Source organism: Octopus bimaculoides, chromosome 5 (genome assembly GCF_046866305.1).
Source record: "Octopus bimaculoides isolate indiv1 chromosome 5, ASM4686630v1, whole genome shotgun sequence".
Lineage (NCBI taxonomy): Eukaryota > Metazoa > Mollusca > Cephalopoda > Octopoda > Octopodidae > Octopus > Octopus bimaculoides.
Window position 1 is genome coordinate 83,025,394 of NC_142932.1, and position 16,778 is coordinate 83,042,171.

A 16,778-nucleotide genomic window follows, 5' to 3' on the forward strand; every position below is an offset into this window, starting at 1 on the left:
AATTTTCTTCATGCCGAGTAGTCCATTCCACTCAAGAGGTCCCTGAATAAGGTTTGTTTTAAGGATGATGAACAAAACACCCATGTTTCCAGAGGTGAATTATTCAAACCCCAAAGAATTCCTCTCAACACATGGCTATGAAGTTCCCCCACTACTTCTGCATGTGATCAGAGATGTACATATCGTCAGCCACTAAGGGAAATGCTCAACTGGTTATGGTCAAACAACTGACAGGCAAATCTGGTATTGAGCAGAATATCTACTGTAGCCCATCTTTTATACCAAGAAAAAACAATGTACAGGATAACATTTCCAATCAGTTAAGCTCAAAAGCCATGAGAGCCACTCCCTGGTACTGCATAGGTGGCAAGCTGGTAGAATTGTTAGCATGCTGGACAAAATATTTACCATCATTTTATCCACCTTTAGGTTCTGAGTTCAAATTCTACCGAGGTTGACTTTACCTTTCATCCTTTCAGGGTTGCTAAAATAAGTACCAGTTAGACACTGGGGTTGTGTAATCAACTTAATCTTGTCGCAAAAATTTGAAATCATCATTATTATTATTATTATTCCTAAATTTAACACAAGGCCATAAACTTGTAGAACTGAAATAGAGTTAATTGTTAATTATGTTATTATCAACAGGTACAAGCAGTTATTTCTTACATAGAATTTGAAGTAGGTGATTGATGTTGCTACACTTTGGAAAGTACATTTATTTGAGTTGCTGATGTGAAATGTTTCCAACTGGGAGTCAAAAGACTAATTTGCTGATTCAGCAAGCAAGGGAACTGCCTTCTGTTCCTTTCAACTACTCTGTTCTATGCACAAAAACAACATCAATGACAAATAAATATTACAAAAAAACAAAACAAGCTCACAAGTTGAATAAATTTATGTACTTATTTGCCAACACACAATCACTAATTTCCTTAGAATCTGCCATTTCAGTATGTTGTGTATATATATATATATATATATATATATATATATAAATAGACTTACACTTTTTTGGTGCATGACATTTTCAGTTTTGCACTCAAAGACATTCCTATTTGAGTTCCATCCTATTTGAGATCTGAGAATGTATCACATATTTTTAAACAGACTTTTGCCCTACTCCTATACAGCTGTTGTGTTTGTTTATTTGTTTGTTCCCTCCATACAGTTGTCTTTGTTCATTTGATCAACCCCCACCCCCACCCCATCCTATTCATTACCAGACAATATCTCTTCAACAATACAATATACTGATTATTAACTACCAGACATAAATTCAGCTGTCAATTGTGAATTCTTTTAAAGCAACCACTGTTTGATAGGAAATTCCTATAGCCTAATTTTAACATAATTTTTCATAATTTTTTTTTTATTTATTTTGTTGAATAATAATAATAATAACAATAATAATAATAATAATTCTTTGTTAGTTCTTTCTCGGCTCAATTGATACCAAAAGACTTTATACTCATGTGTGTGAGAAAGAAAAACTGTGTGTACATGTGTGCGTGTGTGCATGTGAGAGAGAGAGAGAGAGAGAGGGTGAGGAAGAGTGAGAAAGAAAGTACATGTATGACTGTGGATATATATGCATAAATACAAACACACACATATGTAGACGTACAGATTTGTTTCCTTTGATTACAACCGAAATAATAGTTTTGTTATTCCTCCTTAGTTTTTAATTACACAAAGCTCAGTTATTTATTCCTCCTTGTTCTATAGCAAAATTCCATATTCATGGCTAATGTTTGATTACAACTCTTCTATCATGACATAAACTGCACTCAAGTGAATCTTATCAAGTAAAGCATCCTAGCAAAAAACATAGATATATATATATTTTTTTTCTTTTTCCTAAAGTCAGTGTTGTTCCATTTGAGGTGCTGCAACTGGTTGTTGCTTTTGCACAGATTACTGTTGCATAGGCAACAGAAAAGAAACATATATCATCATCACCATCATCATCATCATGACGGTGATGATGATGATGATGATGATGATGATAAGAGCCAGTGATTACCACTAGTTTAAACTGCGAATAAACAAATTTGGTCTTTTATCTCCATTTATTCACAGCTTATGTATTTTTCTCCATCCTTTATCCTTCTAGCACCACCCTAACAAAGATGTCTGAATCAAACAGATTATATAAAGATATAGAGATGCATTATTGTAATTATTATTATTATTATTATTATTATTATTAAATAAATAGATAAATAAAAAAATGAATAAAGCAGTATTCCCTCCTATAACACCAGAGATGAGAAGTAAATATGATCTCTACCAACTATCTAAACCTTGAAATCAATTTTATTTTCATTTTCATAGTTTGCCCCTTGCTACCAAAATAATAAAGAATAATTTTTTTTTTTAATAAAAACTTTAAAAATATAACAAAATTAGAAAAAAAAAAAACTTCAGAGAAATCAAAGGAAGAAAAGATCCTTGCCTACCCCCTCATCCTTTATTTTCTATTATTTATAATAATGCAATTTTAATATCACTTCTCTCTATCTTTTTCTACGGAAAACAATCACCATAGCAGATTTTAAATAATAATAATAATAATAATAATAATAATAATAATAATAATAGTGGAAACTACAGCAGTTAACAGATCTGAAATATTGATAACGATGAAGAGCAAAGAAAAGATAAATAAGTAAATGAATAAATCAAATCACAAAACCAACAATAACAAATGAAATAAAGAAATAAAATACATAACATACAACAAACATTAAGGCTATTGATAAAAAAAAAAAAAACAATTCGAAAATAAGTGTGCAGAGTGGAGAGTTAGAAAGTAAATAAAAATAATATTTAATAATTTTCACCATCAAAGAACTCCCAAGAGAGCAGGGTAATGGGATAAAAAAAGAGCATCTTAGTCAGAGGTTACCCTTTATGAAATATTAATAAGTAAAAGAGAATACAAATATCTATTAAGTTTTTTCCTTCTGTCTTTTGGGAGGGCTTATTTATCAATACACACGCATTACAGATACATCCATATGCATGTAGATATACACACCCAACGCAGACATACACACCCAACGCAGACATACACACCCAACGCAGACATACACACCCACATATAAACACATAGGCATGCATAGGTGCACACACAAATAGACAAATAATCTCACATACAGAGACACACACATACACACATTTTCTTCATACACATGTGAATGAACACAGAGGTTGTAAACAAGAATTATCTTTATCATTATTGTAGTGGAATTTATTGATGGTGCTCTGTTGTTTGAAAGAACAGCAATTACTATAGAAATACAACAATGAGGCCAGCCGGTCTACTTTAGAAACATTTCAGGATGCAAATATTGTGGAATGCAAAACAATTTCTGTGAGAGGATGTTGATATAAACATTTATGAAAATGTGCATGTATGCCCATCTTTGCATAGATTTATACACATACACACACATACACATACATATACATGTGCATAAATAGAGATATTATATGTATTTATAATAACACATACAAACAGCTACACATGTGTGTATGATTCTGTGTGAGAGTGTTGAGGTGAGAATAACATGCATGTGTAATAAATATTCAGCATCCTTTTTCCATGGTAATAAATGCAGATGTTCTATTTAGCTGAGCATTTTTGTTAAATCCTAGTTATTTTACAATCCAAATGGGCTGCAGTTGTACGTCTTTAATGATTATTAATATCATTACAATGAAGGTTATATGAGTATGGACATAGCTCTTTTCTCCTAAATAAACCATAGAAATGCCACTCCATCAAACACCATCACCAATATCATTCCCTATCTTATAGTGAAATTGGTTGCAAATTACTGTCAAGTTCCTTCATCACTGTACAACCCACTCTCTGATAAGCCAATGCAGGAGCCATTATATGATTGATGTAAAAGCTGATGTGTCTACCAGAAATAGCAGTCACATCAGCCCAACAACACTTACGATTGTCTTAATGAAAAGGTAAGATATATTATAGTCCTGGATATAAAAAAAAAAAAACTGGGTCACGACTTGAACACCTTAACCAAAGATTAGCATAATCAGAATTGGTTAAATGCCAACAGCCAAGGATTATATCCACATATATACATACACATGATTCACAAGGGTATTTTTGCCTCAATAGCTCTTTAGATTTTTGTATTTTTCTCTTGTATGCCTCCTACTGGTTCTCCATTCTAAACATAATCAATCCAAAGAAGGACAATGCCTGAAGCATTATAATTATGTGTGTGTGTGTGTGTGTGTGTGTGTATACATATACATAATACATACATATATATTTATATATATTTCATACTGTGAAACTTAATTTAATAAATTGATTTTAATTGAGTTTTTACCTGTAATTTTGGATTTTATCCCTAATATTATTATTATTATTATCATATATATATATATATATATATATATATATATATACGATGGGCTTCTTTCAGTTTCCATCTACCAAATCCACTCACAGGGCTTTGATTGGCTCGAGGCTATAGTAGAAGACATTTGCACAAGGTGCCACACAGTGGGAATGAACCCAGAGCCATGTGCTTGGGAAGCAAGCTTCTTACCACAAGTACATATGTATTTTCACACACACACAATTTTGCTGTAGCTAAACTCAGCAATCTACTCCGTTAACTCGGTTACCCACAATCAAATCAACTGTATCTGCAATCACTACAGACTAACAACACACATGAGAAACTGTTGATGCAGACACATAATGTATATTGCTTGTTAATATCTAAGTTATTAAACATAGCTGTAGAATGCCTGAACAAGAAGAACCATAACTTCTCCATTCTGGCAGCAGTCCAAATGCTCTTTAACAGATGAGGCTGCCACATTCTTATGTTCTCTGTACAAAGTATACAACAGGCAGATGGTACAAGAAATTTTATTTTATTTATTTATTTATTTATTACACAGGTAATTTTTTAAAGAAGCTACCTGTCTAAAAACTGGACTTCTGATCCCAACAGAATGTGAATATGGCAAAATGCCAAATTGGAAATGCTGACAAAAGCTTTAGAGCTTATAGTCTATTTTTTATTTAAGGCATAAAACATAATAAAACCATACAACACTTAAATATGTAGATTAGAGTGCACATTAATATCATCAGTCATCTGGTCAACAGCAACCAGAATTCAGTAGTTTATAGTTTGTATTAAGCCCTATTATTTTTTATCACATTTCATGAACAAAACGCATTGTTGGTTACAGGTTTCCAACAGGCAAGAAGAGTAACAAGGGAGATACAGTAAAACTCAAACAGAATAAATGCTACACAAGGTATTTGTTCAAAGAGACTAGTTCATCATTTCCTCCTATTGTTAATTATATTTTTAATACACACTGGCAAAAGGCACACACACACACACACATACATGTTTGTGTTTCACTGTTCCAAATTCCAGCCACAATACATTAATCAATTCAAGGCTATAGCTGAGGACACTTGTCTGAGTTGTTACAAAGTGAGATTGAACTTAAAACCCCATGGCTATAAAACAAACTTTTTTAACTGCATGGCAATAAATTGAATAGAATCATTAATAGAATAGAAATGTTGTTAGCTTATATGTTAAAGTAGCAATATTTAGCAGGCATTATCAATAACAGAGGGTTATCAGCCAATCAGGTTTCAACACTTGGTTATTAATGCATGATGTGAATAGCACAGCCTGATCATCTTTACTATTAAGGTTATGTCCCAGTACATACCATTAAGATGTATGCTCCAGCATATGCCTTTAATATGTCTCTAGGTAAAGATTCCCTTCAGTAATGACTGACCATGGGATTGCACCTAGAAAGTTACCCTCCGAGGTACAAGTCCAGGCAAGGTTGTTTATGGAAGACCAGCAGTTGCCCATGCATACCAGCCTCTCTTCTCCTCTCCACACCACCGATGTTATTCAAGGTGCCAGTGATGTCGCAACTCATTTCTACAACCAAGAGAACTGGAGCAGTGTGAAATAAACTGCTTTGTTCAAGATCACAACACTCAACCCGGTCTGGTAATTGAACTCACTTACCTCATGATTGTGGGCCTGATACTCTGACCACTGAGCCATGCACCTCGTGCCTTAAACATATGTGTCACTATGCATGCCACTAAGGTGTGTCTGCACTTTCACATTGGTTTGAGAATTCTTTACAGTTTGTAGCTCCTTTCATATTTCTCAGGTAAATATTTCAGTTTATTACACTGGAAATACTGAATAAATCCCTTTTCCTCCCAGTCTGTATCATCAAGTAACTTTAGCTACCTTTCTGATTTTATACTGGGATAACAAATGCTTCAAGTATATTGGTTTCAAATCTTGGGTGCAAAGCTAGCAATATTAAAGGAGGGTGCAAGTCAATTACATTAACCCCAGTACTCAACTGGTACCTATTTTATCAACCTTGAGAGGATGAAAGGCAAAGTCGACCTCAGCAGTATTTAAACTCAGAATGTAATGATGGATGAAATGCCACTAAGTATTTTACCAGGTGTGATAACAATTCTGCCAGCTCACCATGTCCAAATGTCTCAGGTATATAAGATCTTATTTTTAGATATGTATTTGAAATGGGTTCCTGAAGTAGCCGTATTAATTTCCATCATGGGTTTACTTAGCCATAAGCAACTTCTATTCTACTGGTTTCACTCTGTCTCGCTACCCAATCCTGCTTTATATATTTGAGAGCTTCACGAATAACGTCAAAGATGAATGTTAAAAGTTGTATGTGCTAAACATTCTACAGTAATATGAGCCTAAAATTTATGCAATTTCATAAAGAGTTACATCAAGTAAACCATGTAATGGTTAATCCCCACCAACTGACCCTTGAATACCTTTAGTGAATTCCAATTTATTGTAAGAACTGGGCCTAAACTTTGTCTTAAGGATAATTCCCACACCTCTCTGAACTCTTGGAGGCTCTGAGAAAGGTAATGAGTGCTAGTCTCCTTCATCTGGCAAATTCATTTTAAAAAAGTAAAAGCAATTGGCAACTACTTACTTTAATTAGTAATAATTAAATTGCTGTTGAACAATTTTAAGTTTTCTGAGGCATGTAATTATAATGCATCTTGGAGCATGGTAGTGTGTGTGCATGTGTAGTTGTGTCGTCTGTGTGTATGCGCATGCACATGCACATGTGTGTGTGTGTTTGTAGTCTGTATGTGTATGTAGTTTTATGCATGTGTGTGCATGTAGCAGCATTGAACTGTAGCTCTTTGACTCATTCACCTTTGCAAACTCATAGTTTTACTACAGACTTTAATGAAAATCCAGAGTGATACTAACCTCATATTCCATATCATATGCCCGATCATCATCAAAATAAGGGTCTTCAAATTCATATGCATGAGCCATTTCAATATCCGTTAATCCCATATCAGCACTTGGTGAAAAGGCTACGGGACGTCGTGAAGATGGTTGATATAATCTGCAAAATATATTCAATTGTGTCATTATCGTTAACATAAAAATATCTGAGAACAGTAATAAATATTTATTTCACATTTCTAACATCAAAACTGCTGTAATGTATTTATGTAAGGAAGCTACAAGGTATCACAAAAATAATTTGTTGGTTGAAGTATAATATATACATATTTTGGTTTTTTATTGTGGTGCTATTGTCGTATACTTTCTCATCATTTCATTTCATTTTGCCTCTTTCAGTTAAGCAAATTAGAAAGAAAATGCTAGCTTGTATGAAAAAAAGTTATCAACAAACAATATATCAAGGAGGCAATTATGCTACTCATTCTATTAAGGCTGAAATAGAGAAATGCAAATTAATCTCAGCTCATAACTGTGATTATCTTCATCATCTCTACTACCACTAATTATGCCTTCAAATGTCTCAGATATGATCTAACTACCAAATTTCCTGTACCATCCACTACTGCCTTACAAACAACATTTTCCATTATGCACATTCCATTTACCTCACCTGTCTATACTACTGAAATCATCATTCCGGCACTGAGCAGTAAATACATTTAATGGACAGCCACTTTCTGCCCCTCCTACATATTTCAGCACAACTTTTGATATCAATATTAATAGTCATTAGCAACTGTCCAATTAATAAAATATTCAGTAGAACAAAGAACTGATTCAAACTCTATAATTAATGAGCTGTTTAGGTATTTTAAAGTTGTTTCAGATCAAATTATCCTCTTATTTCTCATTATGATGAATATATCAAGTACTTTGTACAATTCGCTAATGGTAACACTATATGATTAATAAGTATTTATTTGTCTTGCAATGGTGACTTTAATTCCTCCTAGAAATATATACTGACTCAGGAAGAGCTCCAGCAAGGTACAAAAAAGTTTTAATATATGATATAGAGCAGGGGTTTTCAAACTGTGGTCCGCAGACCACAGGGGGTCCGTGGACAGCAAATACTTTTTATGGGCAATTTGATTTTATATATGTTTTTTAATCGAAATCTTTTAATTGACAATAAACCTATTTTGTTAAATACGGTTAAATAAATAAATGTAAAAATATATGTTATTTTAAGCAAATATTTATGTATAAATTTCATAAGCGTGAAATATAAAGGGGTTCGCAAGTCAAAAAGTTTGAAAACCCCTGATATACAGGATGAGCTCCACTAGCTTAAATTATCCTAGATATACAAGCTAACTAGGAAACTTCAAAGTGGTTACTCAAACTAGTTAAAGATAGAGTCTCATCTCTCCATCAAACCACACTTACCAACTTAACAAAAGGACACGTTGGAATAATGTAGAAGAGGCTACACATTTGTGAAGAAAAATAAACAGGATGGTCATGGCCAGAATGTCTTTGATCATAGGGCCTGCTCAATTAGAGCTGACATGGGGCTAAACAAAAACGACCCAGGATACACTACATAGAAGCTGAGCCTTACCTGACTATATGAGAGAGGCTGCTAAATGTTTATTCAACTTGTTAGAAACAACAGCTAAATTCCCTCCTATCATACCCTACTCTTTTGAGAAAGGAAAGGACACATTTGGTAATGTAGCCACAGACATACATTTGATACAATGGAGAGGTCATGGCTGGAATAACTTTGATCATAGGTCTTAGTCAGAGTTCACCTGGGACTAAAAACAAACAACCCTAGCTATGTATGTCCCAAAACAATGAAATCATGACCCAGTGGTCTATGGTAAACACAAAGAGAGGTGTGTGTATATATATATATGTATACACACACACATATATATATATATATATATATATATATATATATATATATATAGAGAGAGAGAGAGAGAGAGAGAGAGAGAGAGAGAGAGTTTATATATATATATATATATATATATATATATATATATATATATATATATATATATATATATATATATCTTTTGTTCTCTTTTACTTGTTTCAGTCATTTGACTGCGCCCATGCTGGAGCACTGCCTTTAGTCGAGCAAATCGACCCCAGGACTTATTCTTTGTAAGCCTAGTACTTATTCTATCGGTCTCTTTTGCTGAACGGTTAAGTTACGGGGACGTAAACACACCAGCATCGGTTGTCAAGCGATGTTGGGGGTGGGGGGGACAAACACATATATATATACATATACATATATACGACGGGTTTCTTTCAGTTTCTGTCTACCAAATCCACTCACAAGGCTTTGGTCGGCCCAAGGCTATAATAGAAGACACTTGCCCAAGGTGCCACGCACTGAGACTAAACCCGGAACCATGTGGTCGGTAAGCAAACTACTTACCACACAGCCACATAAATAAACTCTTATATAATTAGGCATCACAGTATATTTCAGCAAGTGCTGACTGATGAGTAAGAACATTGCTTCTCATGTAGCTTATTTTTATCTTCTATTTGTTTCAGTCATTAGACTGTGGTCATGCTGGGGCACCACCTTGAATTTTAGTTGAATGTATCACCCACAATACTTATTATTATTATTATTATTATTATTATTATTATTATTATTAACTAAGGCAGCAAGCTAAAAGAATCATTAAGCATGCTGGACAAAATGCTTAGGGATATTTCGTCTGTGTTTATTTTCTGAGTTCAAATTCCACCAAGGTCGACTTTACCTTTCATCCTTTCAGGGTGAATAAAATAAGTACCAGTTAAACACTAGGGTTGATGTAATCGACTAGTCTCCCCTCCTCTTTAGTAGAAAGGATTTTTTTATTTTTAAAGCTTGATACTTATCCTGTCATTCTCTTTAGCTGAACTGCTAAGTTACAGAGATGTAAACAAGACACACACAACCAGGCTTCTTTCAGTTTCCTCTAACCAAATTCACTCATAAGGCATTGGTTGGCCTGAGGCTACAGTAGAAGACACTTGTCTAAGGTGCCATGCAATGGGACTGAACCCAGAACCATGTGGCTGGGAAGCAAGATTCTTAACACACAACCATCATTTTTTTTTAAGTTAAGAAAACATGAACCAGGAAGCAATGAGTCATTCCATTATGAAACAGTCGATGATATTTCAGTCCAAATTTACTGGTCCGTTCCATTTTCAGTGGTTGTTTCACATAATTCTGTTTGTAACTTAAGAAAACTTGTCAATCCAGTTTAAACATTTTATTTTGCTCTCCTCCTCCTCCTCCTCTCTCTCCCTCTCTCTCTCTCTCTCTCTCTCTCTCTCTCTCTCTTTCCCTCATATTGTATTGATTTGCTTCTCCCTCTGCAAATCTGATTTTTATTGTATCCATCTATCTAGCTGGCCATCATCCATCTGTGCGCCTACTGGGCTACTATTCTTTATGTGGTGTCTATGTTGGTACATGTGTTTGTATCATATTCTGATGTATGCTTCATGGACACACACACAAGTACACGCAGCGATATATGTACACACAGACACACACGATATGCTTATATGTCATGGGCATATTACAATAACCTTTGCACGACAAGATGTATGTGTGTACATGTTTGTACATGCACAAGAGTAATACGTATGTACATATTCATGCATGCATTTATGCACACACATATTTATACATGTCTCACACACACACACACACAAATTCAATTACTCCTAGTTATACATAAATACACAACACTCAAAACCAACAAACATATATATGCATGTAGAGAAAATAAAGGCTTCTGAACACAGACACACATTTTTTACATTATACGTCTGTCTATTACAATACACCACTGTTCTAGACACACGGACATATAAAGAGCAATATAAATGTGCCTGTGTATTTGACAACATACACATGCATTCACACGTGCATATATGCACACCTTCACACCGCATTATGTATAGTTTTGAACAGTTCATGACGCTGCACACATAGAGCCCAATTTGGTCATGCTTCATTTACAGCAATACACATTGCAGTTCTCTTCATTACACTGTGACATCTATGCATGTATTATGTGTTTGTATATTTGCATGTAAGTCTGTCTGTCTGGCTGTCTCCCTGTCTGTCTGGCTGTCTCTCTGTCTGTCTGACTGTCTCTTCACAACATTTATAATTCACAAGCTCAGTTCCGGGTGCAACTGCTATGATATCATAGTGTCTTTAGTGAAAGGATACGGATACAGTGAAATAGTTTCTACCCGCCCCATCCCCAGACTGTTTTCATTAGCCGGCACGAAGAGAAGCTGTCAGGATTCAGATGAGGAGGAAGAGATTAGGGGTTGTGAAAAGCATGCCTTTCTGCTTCTCTGAGAAATATTACCAATATTGTTCAAGTGAAGCATGGGAAAGTCCAACCATAAATCAAATATATGGCTGCAAGCAGTTTTTCAAAGAATTTACTACATACAAGCATTCAGATATACACGTGTGAGAGAGAGAGAGAGAGAGAGAGAGAGAGAGAGAGAGAGAGAGAGAGAGAGAGAGAGAGAGAGAGAGAGAGAGGGGGGGGATAGAGAGAGAGAGAGAGAGAGAGAGAGAGAGAGAGAGAGAGAGAGAGAGAGAGAGTGTGTGTGTGTATGTATGTATGTATGTACGAGGGGGAGCTGAAAAGTTCCTGGCATTGGGTAAAAGAAAACACAGGATCAGTTAATTATGATTTTATTCAACATATTCCCTTTACAGGTTCACATACTTTTCACATACTTATTGCAGTGGTCCTTCAGTTTTTCTAAGCCCTGTAAAAGGATTCAGGAGGTTGGGCCTTGAACCAGGCCTTTCGCAATACTATTAGAGCCAGGAACTTTTCAGCAGGCCCTCATAATTATGTATATGTGTGTGTGTGTGTGTGTGTGTGTATATACGTGTGCGCACACACACACACACACACACACACACAAACGAGTGAGTGAACATATGGAAGATACTGGCACTCAACACATTTAAGAGGAGTTACATATATTATTTCACATCAGTTTGAGTCAGTTCCATACAATTTAAAGTATCATTGGCTTATCAAATGGAGTAATCTTGTTATAGAAACCAAATTCATTGGAACCGAATCAAACTGTTATTAAATAATGTGTGTGTGTGTGCGCATGTGCATGCCTGTGGCCGGGTTCACATCATAAAACAAGAGGTGTCGTGTTCTAACCTATTACATGAAACTTGGGCAAAGGGTCCTGGGTTGACCAAGTTAAGCTGGTAGACAGAAGCTATGTAGAAACCTCAAGAAGACCCATCCTCCACAGCAGGAGAGTTAATGCTGATCACCCTGCTGAAGAGGATTGACCTGTCAGAGCCCTGTGGTGATGACACCTGAAAAGCATCCCAGCTGGTGCCACGTAAAACCACCCATGCTGATGTCACAGAAAAAGCACCCAGCACACTCTGTAAAGTGGTTGATTAGGAAGGGCACCCAGCCATAGAAACCAAGTAAGACCAAACTGGAATCTGGTGCAGCTCTTCTACTTGCTAGGTCTGGTCAAACAGTCCAACCCATGCCAGCATGGAAGACAGATGTCAAATGATGATGATATACATATATAGATAGATAGATAGATAGATAGATAGATAGATAGATAGATAGATAGATAGATAGACAGACAGACAGTCAGTCAGATAGTCAGACAGACAGATAGATTAGAGACAGGTATTCTCTGTATAGAATACACTTCGTAGTGCGCTCAAGAGATTTGAACTTGAGCAAATAGTGGAGTAAATGCAAGGAGAAGCAAGTTAAACAAGTCAATAAACAAAAAAATATTAAATACATTTAATACAAAAACTGTACATATGTATGCATATAAAAAAATTCAGACTTACACAGAATATAAATGATATCAGGAATTAAAGGGATTCCATCTAAAAACTCCATTCTGTCAACACCTCAAATGTAAAATTCTTCCCTGAAGACGGAGGCTGGTGTTATCTGATGATGGAATCAAGTTACAATCATTATTTTTGGCCACCAACACCCCAGAAACAGCTGTTGAACTCATAAAATTCTTACTCAACCCTTTTAATTCCTGATATCATTTATATTCAGTGTAAGTTGAACTTCTTTTTTATATGCATACATATGTACATTTTTTGTATTAAATGTATTTAATATTTTTTGTATACTGACTTGTCTAACTTGCTTGCTCTTACATTTACCCATATGCATGTATGTGTATAAAGTATGATACATGCTACCAAACTAAATGTTTTCCTCATTTATAATGGAATGTCACATAGGAAATAAACAATTTCTGACTCAGGCACAATGTTAGCAATTTTGAGGAGAGGAGACGAGTCAATTACATCAACTCCAGTATTTGACAGGAACTTTGTTTCATCAACCAAAAAGGATGAAAGGCAAAGTCAACTTTGGTGGGATTTCAGAGCAAAGAGCTGTAACTAAATACAGTTAAGCATTTTATCTGATGCTTTAACACTTCTGACAATTCACGACAATTCACCATTCTTTGCCCCATTAGAAGCAATGAGAAAAAACAATTAGTATTAAGATATGGTGCATTAATAAATGCTGTTGATCATCATATCAAATTCTGTTGCTAATATAGCATGTATATGTGACTGTATTGCATCTAACAGAACAGAAAAGATACAACCAGCACATTTCATAGCCGAGTAGCTTAAAAGAAGAAATTTTGATATGATCCATGTCCCTGTATAAATTTGCAGTGTCATTCAATTTTATATGTAAAAATGGATGTTAGAATTTTTTTGTTTTAATGCTCTCTGTAAGTGACAAAGTGTTTTGGTAACTAAATGCATAAAGTGCTTAACTTAGGGAACACAGGTTGCAGATTAAATAAACTTTGGTAGTGAAGCATTTAAACACTAAAACATCTTGTTTTCAAAATAGAAGGCAAATCAAATGGAAAAGAAGCTTATTAGAGCTAAATTTAAGTGTGATAACAATTTGTTTTTCTTTCTCTTTCTTTGAGTGGAGATTTCCAAATACATCTTAAATACTGTCTGCTTTCATAAAATAAGCTAAAATAAAGAAGTATATCACCAAGTTTAATTACACATGAAAAACAATAGTTAAGTTAATGTTAGTACTTGCCAAAATGATTAAAATAATATTAGTTACTGAGCTAATAGGGCTTTCCCACCACTACAGAAAATATTTCAACACTATTCTTTAATACTTTCAACATAAGACAGTGCTCCAGCATGATTATAGTCAAATGACTGAAACAAGTAAAAAAATTAAATACGTTAACTTTTTTCAACTAGTTTCACCCTTCAGCATTATCTCATGACTTTGAGGTTTTGATGATGTGATGGTTCATTTTTTAGAATGATATTGTAGGGTAAATGTGAGAAGCAGAACATGGTCAGTTTGAACATAAAACAGGAAGAATATCTGGGCTGGATATGGTCAGGTTAAATGCTAAAGGGTTAAATTAGTAAACAATTGCAGCGTGGAAGGTGTTTATAAGCCATTTAAAATAACACACAAAAACCATTAGATTGTTGAAGTGAATCTAACGATTTTTGTGTGTTATTTTAAATGGCTTATAAACACCTTCCACGCTGCAATTGTTTTCGTTCCAGCACGCGATCTCAGATCAGGTCACTTGCTATGCAAGTACATCTCCGTAAAGTTAAATTAGTGTTAAATGAATATTGGTGATTTTGAAAACTACAAATTTAACATCATAAAAAGTGTAATTTTTGATTAATGGTCCCAGTATATTACTAATTAATTGATATATTTGAAATCAGTTGTTAATTTAATTGTGGTCAGGTTTAGAGTTTAGTTTGTTGATAATATTTTATCAACAACACAAAGAGAAAACATTGACGCCAATAAAGTTAGAACTTAAAATAGATGTAACCATTCAAATGCTCAACAATTAACCAGTCCTCGGTAGTTCCTCATCACACCATTCCCAACCCATTTTGGAACCATTTTATCACATCCATGTTTTCTTAGAAAATTGAATTCTATTTAAGAAAAATAAACATGCACACAGAGAAAAGGAAGTGAAAAGAAGGGAGAAAGGGGAAGATTTAAAACTGTTGCTTCTAAAATGGAAATAGGAAGGAAAAAAAAACTGTTTAGTTTGTCAGGACCTTGAACTATCCCTCCAGATTTGAAGAAATTGGGCCAATCACATGGTGTGTCAAAGATCCAGGAAGTGGAACGGAATGAATTTCATTAGTTGGGAAGCAGGCCAGATTTTGTGAGTGGTTTTGAAAGAGAAGCTTGCATGTGTAAATGTGAAGAATTATAAACTAGACTCTGTTAAGAGAGTGAGAGTCTATAGAAAGAGTTTGACTGAAGGGGGAAATGTATGTTCGGAGAATAGTAATCATGATATTGGCTTTTTTTTTTTTCTCACATTTATCTATTTATTTGCCTTTGCTGTTTGACCTACATTTTCTTCCTACTATGGGTATATTTAATCTTGGCAGCTAGAAATGGTTAAAAGAGTATCAGTTGAAAAATTACCTATCTGATTATCTATTTGGCTACATTTTACCTATCTCACTCTCTATAAATACAAATATATACATACATTATGCATGTGTATGTGTGTGTATGTGTGTATGTGTGTGTCTGTGTGTGTGTGTGTGTGTGTGTGTGTGTGTGTGTGTGTGTGAGTGTCTATGCATATATAGGCACATACATACACGTGCACTTTTCTAATGTCTGAACATTTATATGTTAGTATTTTGAATACACAACATTTGAGTCAATGATCAAACATTTTAGACATTCTACCACAATGCCCCTTTAATTAATAACAACAACAATAATGATAATAATATTAATAATAATAATAATAATAATAATAATAATAATAAAATAAACAATACAATATGCATTACTTCTTTCTCAAATTATCTTCTGATGGTTCTAAAGAGAAGGATATTGCCATGTATGTCTTTCTCTGATGTTTATGTTTTCTTTTACTGTCTGCATCTGGTTAGCACTGAATATTGGATCTCCAAAGGAAAAGCCATCGCAGTAAAGATCTAGCTTGAGGTTGATTAACTTTGGTGATCTGATAAGTAACAAGTGTTTCCTGAACCAACCAACTGCCCATATTCCATTCAACTCACCAAATAACAGATCTCAAATCTATAACATTTTTTAAAACTTTATACTTAGTCCTACTCCATCACCCCTTCTATTTCTTTCTTTCACTTTCTTATAATCTATCTCTGTCCTAAAGCTTAAAATGTTTGTTGATATTAATGTTGTCGTTTTACTTGCAGAAACATTCAACACTAACAACATTATCATCAACAATGCCAGCACCATCTAACAACTATTTTGTTAGATTTATTGAAATAATGATTGATTGCTTTATTATGTAAACGGTAAAGATCAAAATAAAAAAAAA

At 34.3% G+C, this 16,778-nt stretch overlaps 1 protein-coding gene across 3 annotated transcripts in view; it reads right to left on the reverse strand.

Moving 5' to 3' along the window:
• LOC106879078 (E3 ubiquitin-protein ligase PDZRN3) overlaps positions 1-16,778 on the reverse strand; it is a 775,585-nt gene that overhangs the window by 111,076 nt on the left and 647,731 nt on the right. For all 3 annotated transcript variants that reach the window (XM_089352507.1, XM_052968370.2, XM_052968369.2), the window contains one exon: positions 7,329-7,470. In XM_089352507.1, the coding sequence (XP_089208633.1) occupies positions 7,329-7,470 (142 nt within the window). The remainder of the gene's footprint in view (positions 1-7,328; positions 7,471-16,778) is intronic.